Source organism: Chelonia mydas, chromosome 8, assembly GCF_015237465.2.
Source record: "Chelonia mydas isolate rCheMyd1 chromosome 8, rCheMyd1.pri.v2, whole genome shotgun sequence".
NCBI classification, from domain to species: Eukaryota; Metazoa; Chordata; order Testudines; family Cheloniidae; genus Chelonia; species Chelonia mydas.
Window position 1 is genome coordinate 6,824,392 of NC_057854.1, and position 18,523 is coordinate 6,842,914.

The 18,523-nt window shown below is 54.7% G+C and overlaps 1 protein-coding gene across 7 annotated transcripts in view; it reads right to left on the reverse strand.

The window, feature by feature from the left end:
- Positions 1-1,693: 1,693 nt before the first annotated feature.
- TCOF1 (treacle ribosome biogenesis factor 1) overlaps positions 1,694-18,523 on the reverse strand; it is a 38,241-nt gene continuing 21,411 nt past the window's right edge. For 4 of the 7 annotated variants that reach the window (XM_027833665.3, XM_043521284.1, XM_043521280.1 and 1 more), the window contains exons 9-18: positions 16,258-16,432; positions 14,028-14,176; positions 12,277-12,477; positions 11,145-11,427; positions 10,750-10,835; positions 9,509-9,728; positions 6,914-7,474; positions 4,891-5,000; positions 4,045-4,084; positions 1,694-2,303 (exon numbers count right to left, since the gene is read on the reverse strand). In XM_027833665.3, coding sequence (XP_027689466.2) covers positions 4,049-4,084; positions 4,891-5,000; positions 6,914-7,474; positions 9,509-9,728; positions 10,750-10,835; positions 11,145-11,427; positions 12,277-12,477; positions 14,028-14,176; positions 16,258-16,432 — 1,821 coding nt within the window. In that variant the 3' untranslated portion in view covers positions 1,694-2,303; positions 4,045-4,048. The remainder of the gene's footprint in view (positions 2,304-4,044; positions 4,085-4,890; positions 5,001-6,913; positions 7,475-9,508; positions 9,729-10,749; positions 10,836-11,144; positions 11,428-12,276; positions 12,478-14,027; positions 14,177-16,257; positions 16,433-18,523) is intronic. The other 3 variants (XM_027833666.3, XM_043521281.1, XM_027833667.3) reach the window with 2 other exon arrangements.

The following is an 18,523-nucleotide window of genomic DNA, read 5'->3' on the forward strand; positions in this document are numbered from 1 at the left end:
GCACGGGGGAGAACTCCGGGGGCAAAGGGGCTGCTGAAGGCTGCCCAGTCCATGACTCCTATGCCAAAGGACGTGTCTGAGCTCAGCCTCTCAGAGCTTGGCCTGTTCCCCCATCAGCACAAAGGGTCTTGTTTCACACCGGAGACTGAGGAACAGCAGTGCCTCTTTGTCTCTCCCCACTGAGGTAAAATACCCAGGGCAGGCAGCTCTTTGTACCCCGCCCCATACTAGGGCCTGCCTGCCAGGGCAGCTGGAGGGACTCAACTGTATCCATTTCAGGTTATGAATACTTGGAGTCTGCATGGCTGACACAGCTCTGTCCTTTTAAGGCAGACAAATTACGTTATTGACCAACTGCTCCCCTCCTTGTGTTGGTTATGCCTCTGAGGCTATGGTGCGGGCAGAGTTTGGGGCCTGCTGGAGAAACCTGAGGAAGCAGGAGCACTGTGAAGTATGTTTTTATAGGGTGGTAGGCTCCCCAGTAGCAGCCTTCAGCCCCTAGAGTCAGCATTAGCTTGGATGAGCTCAGCTGAGCCAACAGGGCAGAGGAATTGTAGAGAACCTCCCCTGCAAGCTCTGATGCACGTGTGGGCTGGGACCCTTTATGATTTGCATGTTCACCCACACAACTTAGTGCGTGAGCAGAGGCTGCTCCGTTCCTGACCCAATACCTCACTCCTTACCTAGGGGGCCCACCTCCAGGCATGAAGAGGAAGATGGTCTCTGCCGCCCCTGCCCCTAAGTGGAGGGTCCCATTAGCACCCCCTGGGGTGGTGGTTCTATGACATGAATCTGGACTAAGGCACCATACAGACCCATTTTGCACTGGCCCCCCCCGCCCCGACCCAGCCATCAGAGAGCAGCAGCTTGTGGTCCCTGCCCATGGGTCTGCCTTTGAACCTTTCACCTCTGGCTCCCATCAAGTTGCCCCTGCCCCTGGGCTGTAGGTCAAAGGTCCAGTGCTCCTGCAATGCCTAGTCAGCAGGAGGGTCTCTAAACGACCATTCCTACCAGCCTAACAGAGCAGGGCACAGCTCACTCATCTTCTCCACCCATCCCCCTTGAGGTCTTGTCCTCGCAACAAGAGAGAGGTGTGTTCTTAACTCCCATTGACTAACTCAAGCTAAAAGCCCAGAGAAGACAAGGCAGTTTATAATCTTCAGACACATCAGCAGGGTGAGTTAATGCTGGAAGAGCGGGAGGGGGAGAGGAGGAAGAGCCTTGGCTTTACCTGGACACACTAGCTTTTGCACGCTGGCATTGTAACGTGACATAAGCAAAGACAAGGCCTCAGTATCATTCAGCCAGACCCAAGGATCTGACCTGCAGCTACTTTTTAATCGCCCCTGCCCCCCCCTGAGAGTCCAGACTGCCAGGGCCTCACATACTTTAAACTTTCAGTAAAGCAATCCTCAACTGCTATTTAACGAGCCGCTGTATCCACCATATGTTATGAAGGGCTTAAACGCACATAGAGTATCAGGGTTGGAAGGGACCTCAGGAGGTCATCTAGTCCACCCCCCTGCTCAAAGCAGGACCAATCCCCAATTTTTGGCCCAATCCCTAAGTAGCCCCTCAAGGATTGAACTCACAACCCTGGGTTTAGCAGGCCAATGCTCAAACCACTGAGCTATCCCTCCCCCACGTTCCTTTTAAAAGTGTTGCCCTTCCTAGAGCCCAGTCAGGGACACACTTCCAATCAAAATCAATTTTATTTCTGTGTTCCAAAAAACAAAACCCCAAGAACGCAGCCTAGGCCAACCGTGCCTTGTGCACGCTGCTGCTTGAATACAGCTTCTGACGGGACCGAGGAGGTAATACCCAGAGAACCTGGTTTTAAAGTTATATTATAAAGTGAACCCAAGAGCTGTTAGGTAGGTAGCAAAAAGACAGACCCCGTGCTCACAGAAAGATTGGAAGTTTCTCTTAAAAAATATAGCTCTGGAGAGACATTGCTGCACATCACTTCTAAGAGGGGACACGTCACACTGTAGGAGCCGGCTTCTCACTCCCTCTGTCCAAGGGGCTGCTCCGTTTGGTTACAGTGCAATGGCTGGGGGGGTTCCGGGAGAGCAATATACACTTAAGTCCATTCCCAGCCAGGTGGTGGATGAGGCAGCAAAGTACAATGCTTGGCTCTAAAAGTCACAGTTAAAAGAAGAAGTTATAAATTAAGATTTAGAAGTTTAAGTATTATCTTTTTCTTTAAAAAAAATAATCGAAGAGCGTTTTCATCCGCCTTCTGATGAGCTTTCTTCCACCCCTTCGTCATTCATTTGTTGTCGGCCGTCCAAGGGAGTGCTCTATGGGGAAGAAAAGATTTTGTTATTTCTTCTCTAAGTCCATCCCACAGAGATGGAAAGGCCTATTACACGGCCACAAAGTGACCCGTTAACTCCCCTAAGCAAGGATCCCCCTTCGTAGAGGGGCAGTGCGATCTGCTCTTACATTTCCCCTGGCCTCAACTTCTTTGTAAAAAGGCTTATTAATTCTAGTCCTGTCACTCACAAACCGTCAGGACAAATGAGCTTCCCTTGGGCTTGTATCCAAAAGCGAAAAGGGTCCTTGGCTTGGAATTTTGGATGCCGGATTCTCGCTCCTAGGTCTTGGTGCCCTTGTGCTAGAGAAGTGGAGCTCCAAGCTCTGAATGCATTTTGGTCCCCAAGGCGGTAGTAGGAGGTTTGAGTGTGAGCCTTCCACCTCCATCCCCCCAGCACTGGCATTCGTGGGCCACCCTGTGAACCAGCCTGTCAGTTCTCAGCTGAGCAGGAAGTAAAGACTCCCAGAGAAAGGTCAGTAAGAGAGAGATGGACAAATTCCCCCATGACTAGTAGCACCTTCACTTCTGTTGTCTAAGTTCAAACATCCCTCAAGCTCTGAGAGCAGCGGGGGCAGAGTCCTACGCTGTTTGAATAGGGAAAGTAATGCCAGCAACGCAGGAGTTGTTGACCACAAATAAAGGGTGCCAGCGGCACTCGCAGCTGGGGCCGCGAGGAAGGCGGAAAGCTGACTACAGCACTGCCAATGCTCGGGTGAGATGCAATTCTGGCTGGCACTGGAGCCAGCCCAGTGCTGAGGAGAGAAGTGCCAGCCTGCTAGTGAATCTGAGCCCTTGGATTGGCTGGCTGTCCCACGTGCCTGCCTCCTGGGGCAGAATAACCTAATCAGAGCTGGTCAATCTGGAGCCGAAGAGCCCAGCAGCTCAGGGTGACTCTGCCCCCTCCTCTCCTGGGAGCAGTGGGGCACCCGTGCTTCTCCTCTACTCTAGCACCTGGCCCAGAGGGGGAGGAGATCAACAATCAGAGGAGACCCGCAACACACACAATACATTGTCTCAAACAAACCAACCAACCCCCCCACCCTGTGATTTTTGGCCTCTTGAGGTTGGCAGTGCTGTGACCAGAGAGGCAGTTCCTGCACGGCGTGTCGCTGGTGACAATTAGGAACTGGCTGGAAGGTTCTGGGCCAGCCCGTAAGCTCAGGGGCTGGTGCAGAGCCAGCCAGTTGGGGAGACTTGCTTATACTTCCTGGCACTACAGCTGCTCTTAGGGACCAAAACCGCCAGGGCTCGGGGAATTCCGGATCCTGTGCTGGGAGCAGAAGCCCAGATGCGAGTCCTGCACAGACAGATCTTCAGGAGAACTGACAGGGGCCTGGCGAGCTGTCCTGTCACTACTGCTTAACTCTGTGGATCCAGTTGTTCTCAGAGCCATGCTTTGTGGTGACCCATTCCTGCTGAACTCCGTGAAAACCTAACATGTACATCAGGAGGAAAAGGTCCCATCTCGCTCTCCTCCCATTGAAAGCTTGGGCAGGACTTCAAGGGGGAAAGACTGAGCCCTGCATGGTGCTTTTTCCACACAACTTCTTCCTATGCACGGGTATGGGTCCACTCCCCACCAGGGCACGGAGGTCGCTTGTTAAAGGCCATGTTTTAAAACAGGCCGAGTCAGGTGCCACAGAACAGCTCCTCGCCACCCAAGAATACAGGTCTCAGGGTCTGGAGTTCAAAGAGCTAAGGACACGTCTCCATGGCCCACTTACCTTCTCACAAGGATCCCTCGAGCTCAGCATCTTTCTTCTTCTAGGAAAAAACGGAAAGAAAAATTGGTAAAACCCCTGTATGAACTGGACCCAGCAGAGCCAAGTCTATAGCCGGCGACAGTCGCTGGAGGCTTCCTTGCTAACTCCATAGAAATGGACATTTCCTCCTCACACACAGTTTCATCGGGTGGCTGAGATCAGCTTTCCAGTTGTCCAGAGGCTTTGCTCCTACTGCTATTCCTCTCTCCTGCCTCTTTCCCCCACCCTCTCCCCTTCACCCCCTGCCCCCCCTGCAGTTTTTAGCCGAATGATTCATTTCTCTCTGCAAAGTGATTGCAGAGCCTGCTGGGAAGCGCAGCCAGGGCTTCCCCACCGTGATCTCTTTGCTGGGGAGAGGCGCGAGCCCCCTGGAGCAAAGCTCTCTTTATCGGCAGGAGCAGGGCGGCATGGAGCACTCCCTCCACACACAGCCAGGAACTCAGGCAGGAGTGAGCGAGTCTAAGCGTTAGCACAGCAAGGGAAAACCCATTCCCTCCAGCAGTGCCAGCCACTGCCCCTCTCAGCACCCACCTGCCCCCACGCAGGTCAGAGGGCTCGTCTAACACGAAGACCAGGTCAGTCCATCCCTCTCCAACACCACTGATGCTGCCATGCCTTGAAGGGGCCAGCTGTAGGGTGCAGCTCAGTCTGGCCAGGCAACCAGACGCTGCTGCTGAGATGCTGGAGAAGGGAGCCACGGATGCTGATCACTTTGTGCTCTGGGTACCTGCCTACTAGGGACAAGACAGAGGCCAGCCCTCTCCCACCCAGCTCCAGGGGGATGGAAGTGTGTACACACCCGCCCACCTTTTTTTTCTTTTTTTTGTGGGTGGAAGCAGACCCGTCCGTGCTCGCCTCCGCTCCAGATGTGGCCTTCTTGCTTTTCTTCTTCTTCTTGTCTTTCGCGGCCTTCTTCTCTGGGAGAGACAAAAGGACCGGGGTGCATGTGAAAGGGGACTGGGTCAGAGCTGCACTGGGGGTCAGACACTGCTGAGAGGTAGGGAGGGGCAGGGGGTGTCTCTGCCTCGCCCAGCAAGCCTTTGGCTATACCCCTGCTAGCAGCTTCCCGACCCTTGCCTTGCATTGCTCCATCAGGCTAGCAACGGTGGCAGTGAATGCCCAGCCCTGCCGTTCAGGGCCCACCCGCGCCCGAGGGACATTTCGAGAGGGAAGCTGGAATGCCTTTGAGAGCATGCCCCGTTCTATCCCACGCTGCACAGGGCACATGCAGGCGTCTCTCGGGCTGGAGGCACTGAGGGGGGCAGCGGCAGCTAGGGCCTGTGCTAACATTTCAGCCCGCTCACATGGACTGGGCACAACTCTGTGGTGACACAGCCCGGGGCACATTCCCACCGCAGCTGATACTGCGAAATGAATTGGGGGTTCTCCAAGATGGGGCATGTGTGGGGGAGAGCCAGGCTGGGAGATCACTGGCACTGAATACACATACGATTAAGAAACAGAAGAGCAACATGAGCAAAACTGTTCTACGAGGTCTTAATTCTTGTAGGGCTGGAGCACCCCACAAAGCCCACCCTGGACAGCCTGTCCATCTACCCCACACTGCGCTGCCGGGCCCCTCTCCTGGACGAGAAGTTGGATTTTTGCATGATCGAACAGGATCTGCTGGGGTTTCGATTGTCCTCTCCCTTTTCTGTCCTTTATTCTGATCCCTCCCTCCGGGAGCTGGCACCTCTAGTCTGCAGTCCTGTGCTCTGCCAGGTACCGTGGGAATCTACAATGCACTGGTGCGGAAGGCAAAGCCTTAGCAGGGGCTACCTGCAGGGCAGGGGCAGAAACTGCTCTTTTACTTGGAAGTGACAAAGTGCAGCCCAGCTCCATTCTCTCTCTCTCGCCCCCCGAGCAGCGTTAATGGCACGGAGTCATCTTCGGGGATCGCTGTGGCTCACTGCCCCGCTGGAACGTACCCTAACAATACGCAGCCAGGCAGGGCCCGCTGTGAAGCGCGGGAGTGCCAGGCTGGCGCTGTGAAGACGACAGCTCCATGCAGAGCCTTTCCAACATGGGGACATGAGAACACCCAGCTCATCAGCACTTCTGCCGTGCACTCGGGGAGCTGGTGCTGATCACAACCCCAACCTCCATCCTGCCTGGCTGGGAACTTCACCCTCCGTTTCTCAGAACATGCCTGGGGCCTTTGTCAGGCACCAGCTGGGAGCTGGCATTGCCAGCCAGCTCGGCTTCAGCCCTTTAGGGCCGGGCAGGCACTCACAGCGCTGCAGGGTTTCACCAGCGTCCCCAGGAACAGCTCTGTACAGCTTGTAACTGGCAGCGGCTTGCCCCGTCCTCGGAGGCACGGCATGCACTAAGCCTGCCGGCTGGGTCCTGCTGGCATTCAGAGTGGGGAAGGGAGGGGGCCCAGAGTGAAGGGCCAGGGCATAAGGGCATTTCTGGAGAAGGGGCGGAAGCAGACAAACTCCTCCCTCCAAGCATCGCTGCGACGGACTAGCAAAGGCGGCAGGACGGCTCTGCGGACAGACACGTGCCCGGTGCCTAAGCCAGGCAGGTGGGCAGGCCGCCATCGGAAGCAGAGCTCGTCACTGCCCGCAGCCACCTTTTAACAGCAGAGTCATTCTCTGACCCGGGGTAACATTTATTCAGTCGCTTGCTTAACTAGTTCAGCTCAACCCTTGACTGGATTTGGGGGGCGGCAGCGGAGCCCCAAGCTAACCCTTAGGAACCAGGCCCTGGGTGCCATTTAGGGGGTCCTGCAGTGGAGACCAGCGTTGGGGTGAGCAACGGGCACTGGCCTATCTACAGAGGAGCGGGGACAGTCGAACCGGGTGAGGGACAGCAGCAGGGCCCTTACTTTTACTGGCTTTCTTCTTCTTCTCCTTGCTGCCGGCTGGTCTCTCCCCTTTGCTTTTCTTCTTTTTGGGAGTCTCGAGGCTGCTTTTCAGCTTCTTTGGCTTGGGCTCCGCGGGGCCGGCGTCCCCTGCTGCCAGCTTCCTTTTCACGGAGGATTTCTGCTTCTTGTTCTCTTTGTCCCCACGTTTTGGTGCTTTCGCTGCTTTCAAAGCCTTGGCTGAGGCCGCAGGGGTTTTCTTCACTTTCTTCTGCTTCTTCTTCCCTCCCTCCAGCTCCCCCGGCGCTGGCCCTCCCGGAGCCTTGGCAGCAGTGGTAACCCCGTCTTCGCTGTCGCTCACCGAGCTCTCCCTCTCCGACTGAGCGATGGACAGTAGAGCATACGGGGACGGCGTCCCCGGACCGCCTGCCGGACCGCCAGCATTCTGAGTCACCACCAGGGCTTTCTTTGCCCGTGAGGCTTTGTAGCTGGCGCCTCCTTCTCCCGCTTTCCCTGCCGCCGTCTCTTTGCTAGAGGCCACTTTTGCGGCGATCGCTTCGGCCCCAGAAGAGGACGACTTGCTCTCTGTGGACACAATTTAAAGAAGAGGATTTAGGGAAGAGATCTGATTATGACCCAACCCGCTCGAGGGAGGCTGGTGTTTAAGAGACGCCTTCAGTCCCCACCCCCAGACACGGTAATTTGTAGGTAGTGGTGTCATATAGAAATAGGCACTAATCTCCCCAGAAACATAATGGTGTATTGTTACAGGGCTCTGTGAAGGGGAGTGGGGGAAGTGCATTAACTCAGAGTACAAAAGCCAGGTTTGGGCTACAAATTAAGAGTCCAAAGGGCTCATAAGAATGTAAGAATGGCTGAACTGGGTCAGACCAGATGCTTCAGAGGGAATGAACAGAACAGGGCATTCTGGTCCCCAATGTGTGCCCTAAAAAAACCCTCAAACGAAAAACCAAACAAACAAACAATTTGAGAATTTTAAGTCTCTACTCAAGAGAGGCCCAGATTAAGAGCACTGGCTGGATCTGCAGGTGTACAGACACGGCTGTCTCAAGACAATGCTCTTACGTCCCTCGACTTTGAGAGTAGATTCTAGATTACAGTGATCCCTTGCAGACATCTTGTCAGACTTCCTGATCATCACAGACCACAACACAGCTGTGTAGGGAGGATACCGACGAAACCCAACAGATCTTTCAGTCTTGGATTTCTACTATTCACTTACAACCATTCAATGGCGGTGGGGAGAAAGGTTTTTAACCACACAAAAATGATGGAGGTATGGAACCATATATGGAGGAGAGATTAACAAGGCTGGGACTTTTCAGCTTGGAAAAGAGATGACTAAGGGGGGATATGATAGAGATCGATAAAATCATGACTGGTGCGGAGAAAGTAAATATGGAAGTGTTATTTACTCCACAAAAAATAGGGGTCACCAAGTGAAATGAATAGGCAGCAGGTTTAAAACAAACAAAAGGAAGTATGTTTGCACACAACGCAGTCAGCCAGCCTGTGGAACTCCTTGCCAGAGGATGTTGTGAAGGCCAAGACTATAACAGGGTTCAAAAAAAGAACTTGATAAGTTCATGGAGGATAGGTCCATCAATGACTATTAGCCAGGATGGGCAGGGATGGTGTCCCTAGCCTCTGTTTGCCAGAAGCTGGGAATGAGTGACAGGGAATGGATCACTTGATTACCTGTTCTGTTCATTCCCTCTGGGGCACCTGGCTCTGGCCAGCGTCGGAAGACAGAATACTGGGCTAGATGGACCTTTGGTCTGACCCAGTATGTTCATACATTCTGTTTCAATCATCCACCGAATAGCTCTGTTCCCTTGTGTTTCCCTTTGGCTGACTCTTCCCCAAACAAACATTTCTGAATGACACGTAACAGAGAAAGCTCCATGGAAGATGTAGCAGGTGAGTATTTTGTTGGTAGCATTTGATAAAGTGATTCTTAAATCGGCATTTATCAAGTGTTGAGACATTTTCCAATCAAAAATGGTTCCCAGGAGAAGTGCAGCATATATTTGAAGACAAACACCTCGCAAGTTATCAGGTTAGAGAGCTCGCATTGCTTGCTGGTCTTTGACTTTAGAAAGAAGTTTGGCAACTATCACTAGAAATGTTAGTTAAACTTCGGGATTCAGAATAGCCTTGCACATGGGAACACCCTGTAAGCTGTATAACTGAGCAGGTGTATGCTTCCCAAAACTTCCCAACCACCCCCTCCCGAAAGGATGCAGAAGCCCACGACAGCTTGCAATGTTGCTGGAGGTGTCCAGCAGGGGGCAGCAGCAGACTGTCACAGTAAAGGACACGGTGGACTTGTGATTCGCACTCTTCACCTGGACTCAGATTTCAGAGACGGAGAAGACCTAATAGATCATCTACTTCAGCCCCTGCCAATGCAGATTTGTCCCCCCAGCATATATTCTCCAAGCTCATCTGAAAGTCCCAGCTGATGGGGTTTCCACCACTTCCCTTGGAAGATTACTCCATGGTCTAGGGTGTCTGGAGCCCGGATATAGCGCACATTTAGGAGCCAGCTCTAAAGCTGCTCGGGTTTGCAAGCTAGATCACAGCCCTAGGACTAACCTGCCTTCTGTTCGGCTGCCATCTCCTCAGCATCCGTGTCGGAGTCACTGCTGTCACTCTCCGTGGCGTCAGGCAGGCCTGCTTTCCCAGGTTTGGCAAGGGTGCTGGCAACGGCGGCTGCTTTTCTACACCCCGGTTTGGGGGAGGTCAGGGAAGCAGGTTTTTGCCCTTGGGGTGCTGCTGGAGCCTTAGGAAGGCCTAGATAACCTGCGAGAAGGGACTGAAGAGCACACGTACGCTGAGTGAGACACACCGTCACCGGGGCTGGACCCTCTTGCCTTCACCCAGGGCATTTTAACTGCCACCCCCAACTGCCCCTTGAGCAGCCCTCCAGATCGGCAGGCTCCCCTCAGCTGCCCTTCGTGATCTGGGGCCACTGGAAAGCGGAGAGACAGAAGCAAAGTGCACCTACCAACACACGACACAGGGAGACCAGGGGTTTGTAGGGAGCCCACTGAACCTTGGGCTCTACCCCACTGCTCCATTATTAGCCTCTCTCCTGTCCCACACCCCGGGCCATGGAGGTGGGTACAGGAGTGTGCTGGGGGTACCCCAGTGCTGGGCAGCTGGGTGGCGGGGAGTGGCACAGCTGGGATAGCTCACAGAACAAAACCCAAACAGGGAGATTATGTATATGGCTGCTTGACGAGTTTATGACATATGTCGTAATCCACTGTATATTTGCTCCTTTGCTCTCTCCCGGTTAAATGTGCCTGGGGAGGTTTTTGACCATCAGTGCATTCCTATGCTTGCATGCAAAGCTGATGCATTACAGATGTACTGCGCTCCCTAGATATTACTAATAAAGGGGGTTTACTGGCTTAGACATGGGTTTAGTTACAAATACACGTTGCTGCTATGAGCACGGATAGTCTCCCTTGTTTGGCTATTTCAGTGCTGCAGGGCACCAGGCTTCCAGTATGTGCCATTTTATTCGACGGCCATGTCAGTACAGCACCAGGCAAGGGCAGAGCCGTGCTGCAATCTGTCCATCAGCGTGCAGGAGGGTCCCGAACACCCGAGTTCAAAGTCTTCTCCCCTCTCTCTCTCTCCACGGGAGGCACCTGAAGCCCAGCACCCTTCAACCACCCCACCCAGCCGCCGGAGCGGGTGCAACTTTAGGACTCCAGGGCGGCAGCAGTGGTTTACCCCGGTGCTGACTCTGGCCCGGTGTCTGCTCCATCTTACAGAGCAGAGGAGAAAGGCAACAGTCCCAGCCCGCAGGGTATAGGACTCCTCACCTGCGAAGGCTGCTCTTCTTCCTCGCTGGACTCTGAGGAGGTGCTGTCGGCCTCCTTCGTCGCTCCCTGCTTCTGGGGCGCCCCTGCTGGAGAAGCAAAGTGCCCAGTGAAGTCCTCCCACTGGTCCAGCCCAGCGCGCGCCCGAGAGCTCTCTCTGGGCGTCGCTCCCGGATACAGGCTGCAGCGGGGCTCCCCAGAAACGTGTGCTGCAGAGAGCGTCCGCTCCTCTACAAGGAGCCTGCTGCTTCTCGTCACTCACAGCCTCGTGGGTTAGCAAGACCCATCCCGCCAGCTAAGCCAGGCCCAGTGCACAGCGAACCCTCGTTCTCCATGCTGCTTGCTGGGCCGGCCGCCCCCAACCACTACTGGAAGTCCCCCAGAACAGCATCTCTTACCAGGCTTCAGGGGCTGCTTGGCCATGTCCTCCTCCTCCTCGCTGTCGGAGGAACTGCTGCTGTCCGGGCTCTCCCGGCCTTTGCTGGGTGCGGGCGGCGCCGCCTGGCTCTGGGTGGCCCTGCCTGCAGCGTGAAGTCCTGCTTTTCCTGCGGCTGCGACGGGACCTTTGCCCTTGGCAGAAGGGCTCAGCAATGCAGGGGCATTTGCTTGCGCACCCTTCCCTGCAGGGGCAGCAGCTTTACCTGAGGCAGCCCCATGCTTCAGGCAGGAAGGAGGAAGGGGCTGAGGGCAGGGAGAAGGAAACAAGGAACATTTTAGACAAACTGGGGATGGGGGATTCATAATTTCCCTGAGCTTTCCAGAGCATCCAGCGTACCCCGAAGGCTGGGAGCTCTCATGGTGAGGGCCTAGATGATCAGGGGGATGAGGGGGGGAATCTCTCTCATGCAGCTCATGGGCAAGTCACTTCACCTCCGTGACTCAGTTTCCCCATGGGCACAATGAGGAAAATGCCACCTGCCTCACCGGTGGTGCTGAGGAAGCTACGATACCCGAGGCAAATCTGTAAAAGGAGTGAAGATCCTCAAATCGAAGGTGCTACCAAACCTCAGAGTCTCCTCAGTATCAGAGGGAGGAGAAAGCCCTCAGGGACGCAGCTTGTGCCCGCTGCTCTGGCTACCCCTCAGTCTGTGGCTGGGGGCAACAGCAGCTCAAATCAAAGACAGATGGAGAGGGAGAGAGATGGTCTGGTCACTCCAGATCTTTAGTGTAAAGAGGTGCAGGGGAAGCTACGAGACAGCACTGACGTGAGCCCGGAGCCATTATCTGGGAGGCGGCCAGCAAGACAGGCCTGCGGGGAACTGCTGAGAGCTGAAAAGGAAGTTTTCAGCAGGGCGCTCTTACCAGGAAAGAGCCAGTTTGAGGGGGAGAACTGCAGCCTTCTCAGTCGAGGCGACAGGGATTTCTTTCCCCCCCTGCGTTGGGGTAACTGTGCTTACCATGGCTGTTAGAGTCGCACTGCAAGCCCCAGCCAGCCTCTGGAGGACACTCCGCCAGTCCAGGCCCACAGGCTCCACCAGATCTCCTTGCAGCGCTGCGTGTGGCTCCGCACACCCAGCATTTCTTTCTTACCTGGCTTACCGGCTTCTCTTCCTCCTCGCTGTCCGAGGAATCGGAGCTCGAGCTCTCGGGCGCTTGGCCAACTGCGGCAGCAGCTGGCTTCGCAGGGCTGCTGGCCACTCTGTTGGCCCCTTTCCCAGTGGGCAGCATGGGCCCGGCCGTGCCCAGAGGCTTTGCGGCTGGGGCAGGTTTAGGTTTCACCTGGGCCAGTTGCTAGGCCAGACAAGAAAGGAGGAACGTCAAGACAGCATGGTGACTTTTAAAGAAATACAGCAACAGAGTTGAGGAGCCTGGAAGTCCAGGGAATTAGACCCCATTTTCCAGGAGGAAAATGCATAGCCAAGTAAGCCTCTGTGCTCAGATCCCAGGCTGATGGGGACATACCGAGATAGAGAACAGGACAAGAGCCCCCTGAGAAGTGTGCTCTCCCTCTCTTTTCATACACCCCACGTGGTTTACAATGATGATTAACAAGAATGTGTAGCATTTCATCACAGCCCAGGCCTATCACCTCCCCAAATGGGAGGGCAGTGGCCACTGGGGGTTGACGGGACAGCCCTGGAAGGAACACCATGCTCTGGGAAGGTAGACTATTGGCAGAAGCAAGTGAATACAAAGAGAGGAGGGCAGGGGAAGCGATCAGTCTTCTGGTGTCAGTTACAAGCCAGGCTACGTGTGCGGCCTCCCACACCCAGCAGACACCCAAGCTTCTACGTGCCGGGGCTCCGTGGGATCTCGCAGGTTTCTCGGATAGGACATCTGGTGCGAGATGCGATCCAGGGGGCTGTGGATCCAAGGTGTCTTTAAACATTTTTGGCCGTGATTTAAGAGCTCAAAAATCACAGTGACTGCTTTTACGTACCTCTAAAATATCAACCCTCTTAATAAAGGAGCCCTTGTGCCAGCCTGCCAGCTGGGGAGCACACAGCTTTCTGGTCATCCACAACACAGGGGCATCCCGTTTCTATCCCCGACTCCCAACAACAGGGCCAACTAGGCTGGCACTTTGTGCGGCACGGACACTTCTGGGAACGGGACGGAGAGCACCTAGCCCCTCTCCCAGAGGCCAGCGAGCAGGTACCAATGATTCCAACACCTGGGAGCAGAGCTGGAGCCAGGCAGCTGGAGCTGAAAGGCTGTGGGGCACATCTGGAGCATTGCGCAGTTCAGGAGGCACTGCTGGGAGCGGAGAACCATGCCCCGGCCCACTAGAAGTTAGAAAAGCCACTGAGGCCGCTCTTATTTATGGCAGCTTCTCCGGTGGCACGTGGGCCACCCTACAGCACTGAACAGCTGGAGTACAGAAGATTCTGGTCAGTACATCCCTGCCGGGCTTGACGGGGCGGGGATGGGCAGAAGAAGAGACAGGGGGTTATGCTGGTGCTACAGGGCTTGGGGACCCCTCCTGGGCTGGGGGAATTCTCCACTGTGGGGGGATCCAGCTGTTTTCCAGCTTATTTATTCTACAGGAGCGGCACAAAAAGAGGCCCAATTATGGGAAGGAATGGGCCTGTATGGACTATCGCTGTCACAAGGCAGCCAATCCCTCCATTGCTTCTAACCTCCAAACCCTAGCCAGGCCCCAGCTGTCTGGGATCCCCAGCACTGACGGACATTTCCCAGAGCTGGGTTTCCTGAAGAGCAAGGGCTCCAGACAGAGTTTCGCTAGTCACCATTCCTCGAAACCCCAGCTCTCAAAGCGGCCAGCTCAGCAGAGCTTCCTCCTCATCGCCTGACAGCCGCGTGGTCTGTTTGCTAGTTACCTGCGGGGCTACCCGATCCTCCTCAGAGTCAGACTCCTCACTGGACTCCTCGCTGCTATCTGCTGCCCCTGGTGCTTTTGGAAGAGATGCTGGAAGGGCCTGGGCCTTCTTGACGCTAGTCAGCTGTCCTGCAGCAGCGTTCTTCATTGCTGAAAGAGGTCGGAGAGAAACCCAGGGTAAGACTGCAGGCTGTTTATAGGAAGACAATGGCTGGAGAGACGAGGGAGGCTGCCGATGCTTCAGTGTTCTGATTTTAGCCTGGGAGAGAAGACCCTGCTGGAAGGGGAGAGCTGCTAGAAGACAATGATTTCCTTTCCTAACACCTCCTTCTCCGCAAGATTTCTCTTGCTGCCCCCAGGCCCTGGCTTTCTCTTCAGTACGACTGAAGGGGCCCAACAGGGCATGGTGCGAGGGGTGGCAGAGGGATGGAACAGTTGGGAACGCCACGACCATGCCAGAATAGCTGAGCTCTGGAGCTGGAGAACCCTTCCCTCTCGCCTTTGTGCAAACAAACAGACAACCACCACCAGAAGCCGGCAGGAATCAGTAGTGGAAAATGTTAGCAACTGACAGCTGAACAATGCCCTGTGCAAAGCCTGCTGGAGGCTTCTGTTTATTTCCTAGGGGGCTGCTGTCTTCCATATCCCACAAACCCTCCCACCCCGACAGCTGGGGAGAATGTCAGCCCATCACACTTTGGCTACTAATAAAGCTGACTGGGAGGGTTTCTGCCTGTTTCCTGGCAGCAGTTACACCAACAAGCAAGAGAGGCCAGCCGGCCTATTGCCTGGTGCTTCCACTAGCCCCAGAACACAAACCAAGGGGGTGTGGGAGGTCTGGACAGCCGTGCAAGGGCAGATCTGTGTACGCTCAGGCTATTCCTCTGTGCTATGGGCAGGCTCCACTTCTCTCAGCACTCAACCCCACGTGTAGTGCTAACAAAAGCTCCCCCCACCTCCCGCGGGCACAGGCCGAGTCCCGTTTTACCAGCTCCCTGCAACAAAGGACTTGACATTAGCTCAAGCTCTCCCTGCAGGAAGGTCCTGCAATAGCCATCTACAGGTGCAAGACTTCTTTGTAATGAAATCGTTCCCTCCGGCATCCTCCCTGCATCCAGGCATCAACTGCTGAGATGCCAGAAATAACTTCTGGTTGCTCATGTCACGAAACCCAGCAACAGAGACGAACCAGCCTGGAGCATGCGTTATCTGCTAAGGCAATGCCTCTACACTGCAAACAGGGACATTGCTGTGCAAAGACCACAGCCACCTGGTGACCACTGAAGGTTCATGTCCATGGAAGGGAGGAGATGGGTCAACTGAAAACAGCAAGAGTCAACTCGGACAGTCATCAAGCCCCTACATTTACTGGGTTCCCATGGGTTGTCCCAGTGCTGCCCCAGCACGCCACTGGCCACACCCCGAGTTTCCTTTGCAGGTCTAATGACAGGGGCCCTGCATCTTCCCGGGGGACTTAGACCTTGCGCTCTCTGGGCCTTGTAGCTGCAGAGACGCCGGAAGACTCTGGAGAACGGGGCAGCAGCAGGGAAGCAGGAGAAGATACGTATTCTGCCTGGCAGGCTCCTCTGCATTTTTGGTGATCTTCCTCTATCCCCACTTCAGACATAACCGTGTCCTCGTGAGACTCCATGTTGTAGCCAGCCCCGGCCCAGTCCAGGACAGCTGCCCCTTCCTACCCCTTCATCAACCAGAGTGGTGCAAGCCTTCCTCGCCTGCTCCAGGAGGAATGGGGATGACAAAACTCCCCCAGGCCACACAGGAGGGGAGAAGTGTGGCTTCATTCATTACTAGTAACTTCTTCCATCCACGAATCTCAAAGTGCTTATTAATTATTACGCCAAGGCTCCTCCCTCCATCTGCACACACTGGGGAGTATGTTAGCAGCTGACCCATGCTGGCAATGCTGGAAGGAATAGAAAACAGAACAAAATAACCCCCCGTCCCCCCCAAAAAAACCCCAACTCTTGTGCCAGTTTGGAAGGACACTCTAGAAGAGACAGAAGGGAGTTGCACGGACAAGTCTTGCTAACATCAACTTCAGAGCGACTGGCAAAGTCTGCATCCCCTGGCAGTTCAGAGCGTGCCTGGTGATGGCTCTTAGGGGGCAGCCCCGTCTAGAACACGCCAGCTGCTCAAGCTGAGAAGAGAAGCAAACCCCGTGAGTATGGAGGAGAGAGGCCCTGAATACCAAGGGAAGGCTAGAATCTTACCAGCGTTAGGAGGCGGTTTCTGTGCTGCCTCGTCCTCCTCGCTGTCTGATGACGTGCTGCTCTCGCTCTCAGAGTCCTTGCCCTTCAAGGCACCTCCAGCTGCTTTCCCGGGGCTCCCAGCTTTACCCACCAGGCTGGGCTTGATGCCAGGGGAAGGCTGAGGAGTTGGTAATCTCTTTAAAAAACAAACAAAAAAAACAACAACACTGAGCCAGGGTTTGTTTCCTTCACCCCATATGCTGCTGTGATAATTTAAAATGCTCCCTTTATCCCCAGAGAACATCACAAGTTTGGAGATGGATCATGTCCGAAACCAATGAAATGCAGCTACCTCTCTTGGGTGGGAGGCAGCAGCTGTTCGCAGCAGAGAGAAACACCAGCCAGCAGTTCAGGCAAGAAGTATACCGTATCCAACTGGAAGAGCGCAGGGAAAACTTGGGGGGAGGCCATATTTCGCTAGAAATTAATCAGGGTTAAAACCCGTACTCTTTCAAAAAGGACCAAGGGATCTTTAATGACCAGGGGTTCAGCACCTCATTATCATGTCTCACCTGACAACTGTACGGCACTATCAATAGGCCAAAACAGGGCAGTTTGACTTGGAAGGGAGAAGGCCACCTACAGAAAACCCCCACTGCCTGCAGGGGCTAGATGTCCCTTGGAGACTGCTCCCTTGAACACTGACTGTCGGACCCTGGTGGCTTGTGACACTTTGAGGGACCCGAGCACAAGGTGAAACGACTGCAAGAGTCCACCATCACAGCAGCTGCCTCCTGGACACAGCATTAGAGAGGCGTTTAAGGGAGACAGTGTCGCACCGTTCCTAGGAAGCACTTTGTCCAGAACGCGAGCAGTTCATTTGTCCATGAGCCTAAATAAGCAGCCGTGCAACTCGAACATGGCGCTTGGGTTGTACAGCAGCTGGCCGCGTTTGGATTTCTGTGACTCAAGGCAGCGTGTGAGCCGCGTCTCAGGGTCTTGTGCAGCTGATGAGTTGATGCAAAGAGGTACCAGTTATTCTGGCATGTGAAAAAATTATTCCAGCCAGGTCTGATCTTCTGGCTCCCATGCGGCGCAGAGAGAGCTTCCATGCTCCTCTCACCCTTTGGCTGCTTGCAGAGGGTGTGCTAAAGAGAGGAAGTCCCACTTGCAGGAAGTTCAGGAGACTTCCCCACCCTCTGGGGCTCTTCAGGGCCGGTGAGGCTCTGCACCCGCTCAGGCACGCAAACACGGCCTGATCTTCACATGCTGGGCTGAATGCTCAAGAACCAGTTTGCTCTGGCAGCACAAGAACATAACTATGGCCATGCTGGGCCAGCCAATGGTCCACCTGGCCCAGGATCTTGTCTTCCCACTGTGGCCGGTGCCAGATGCTTCAGAGGGAATGAACAGAGCAGGGCACTTGTTGAGTGATCCATCCTGTGGTCCAGTCCCCGCTCCTGGCAGTCGGACGTTCAGGGACACTCCGTTTGCCAGGCACAGTGGGAGCAGAGTGCCACCCAACCTGCCTGTGACCCACTTTTGGGGCGGTGTCCCATGGCCTGGGAGCCATCACCAGAGCTCTTCTCAGGGAAAACGGAGCGTGACACTAGCTCTACCATGAAGGGCCCAATCCCCCCCCAGCATTCATTCCCTTTCCCCCGCGTGCTGGACTTGGTACACGGGCTCTCCCTCAATACCAGAGAAGAGATAGAACATCGCAGTCGTTCTGACAGGCGGAAGGGGTGGCTGCTCCTTGCCAGTGGCCAAGAGCCCCAGGTTTGCAGCTTCGTGAGATGGAAGACTGTCAAACCTGGCTTTCTGGCACGGCCCTGCAGAGCGCTGCCCCGGGGCAGCGTTTACTGCATTTAAACCAGCTGCTGAACAGACGTCAGTATTGGAGTGTTTACCCATTACAGAAGGGGCTCTCCAAACAAGCCAGGCATATCCAGGCTCTGCACAGAGACACAGAAACCTCCACAAGGACGAGAGAGGAAAACAAACTGGAGTCTCCGTTTTGTTTTGGTTAACATGAGTCACTAACTCCGAGAGAGGGGCCAGCTTCTAAATGGCAAATCGAGAGCGTTATTGGAAGCGGATGTAGGGATTTAAATGAGTCACCTACTTGGGAACACACCAGACTCCTCCCTACTCAGACACCAGCACTTGCGGGATATTGGATCTAGTCTAAGTCATTTGCCTCCAACTTCCTAGTGACAGGACAGACTCTCGCTCACGTTCAGAAAGCGAGCCCATGTATAACAAGGACGTATTAGGGAACAGCTCA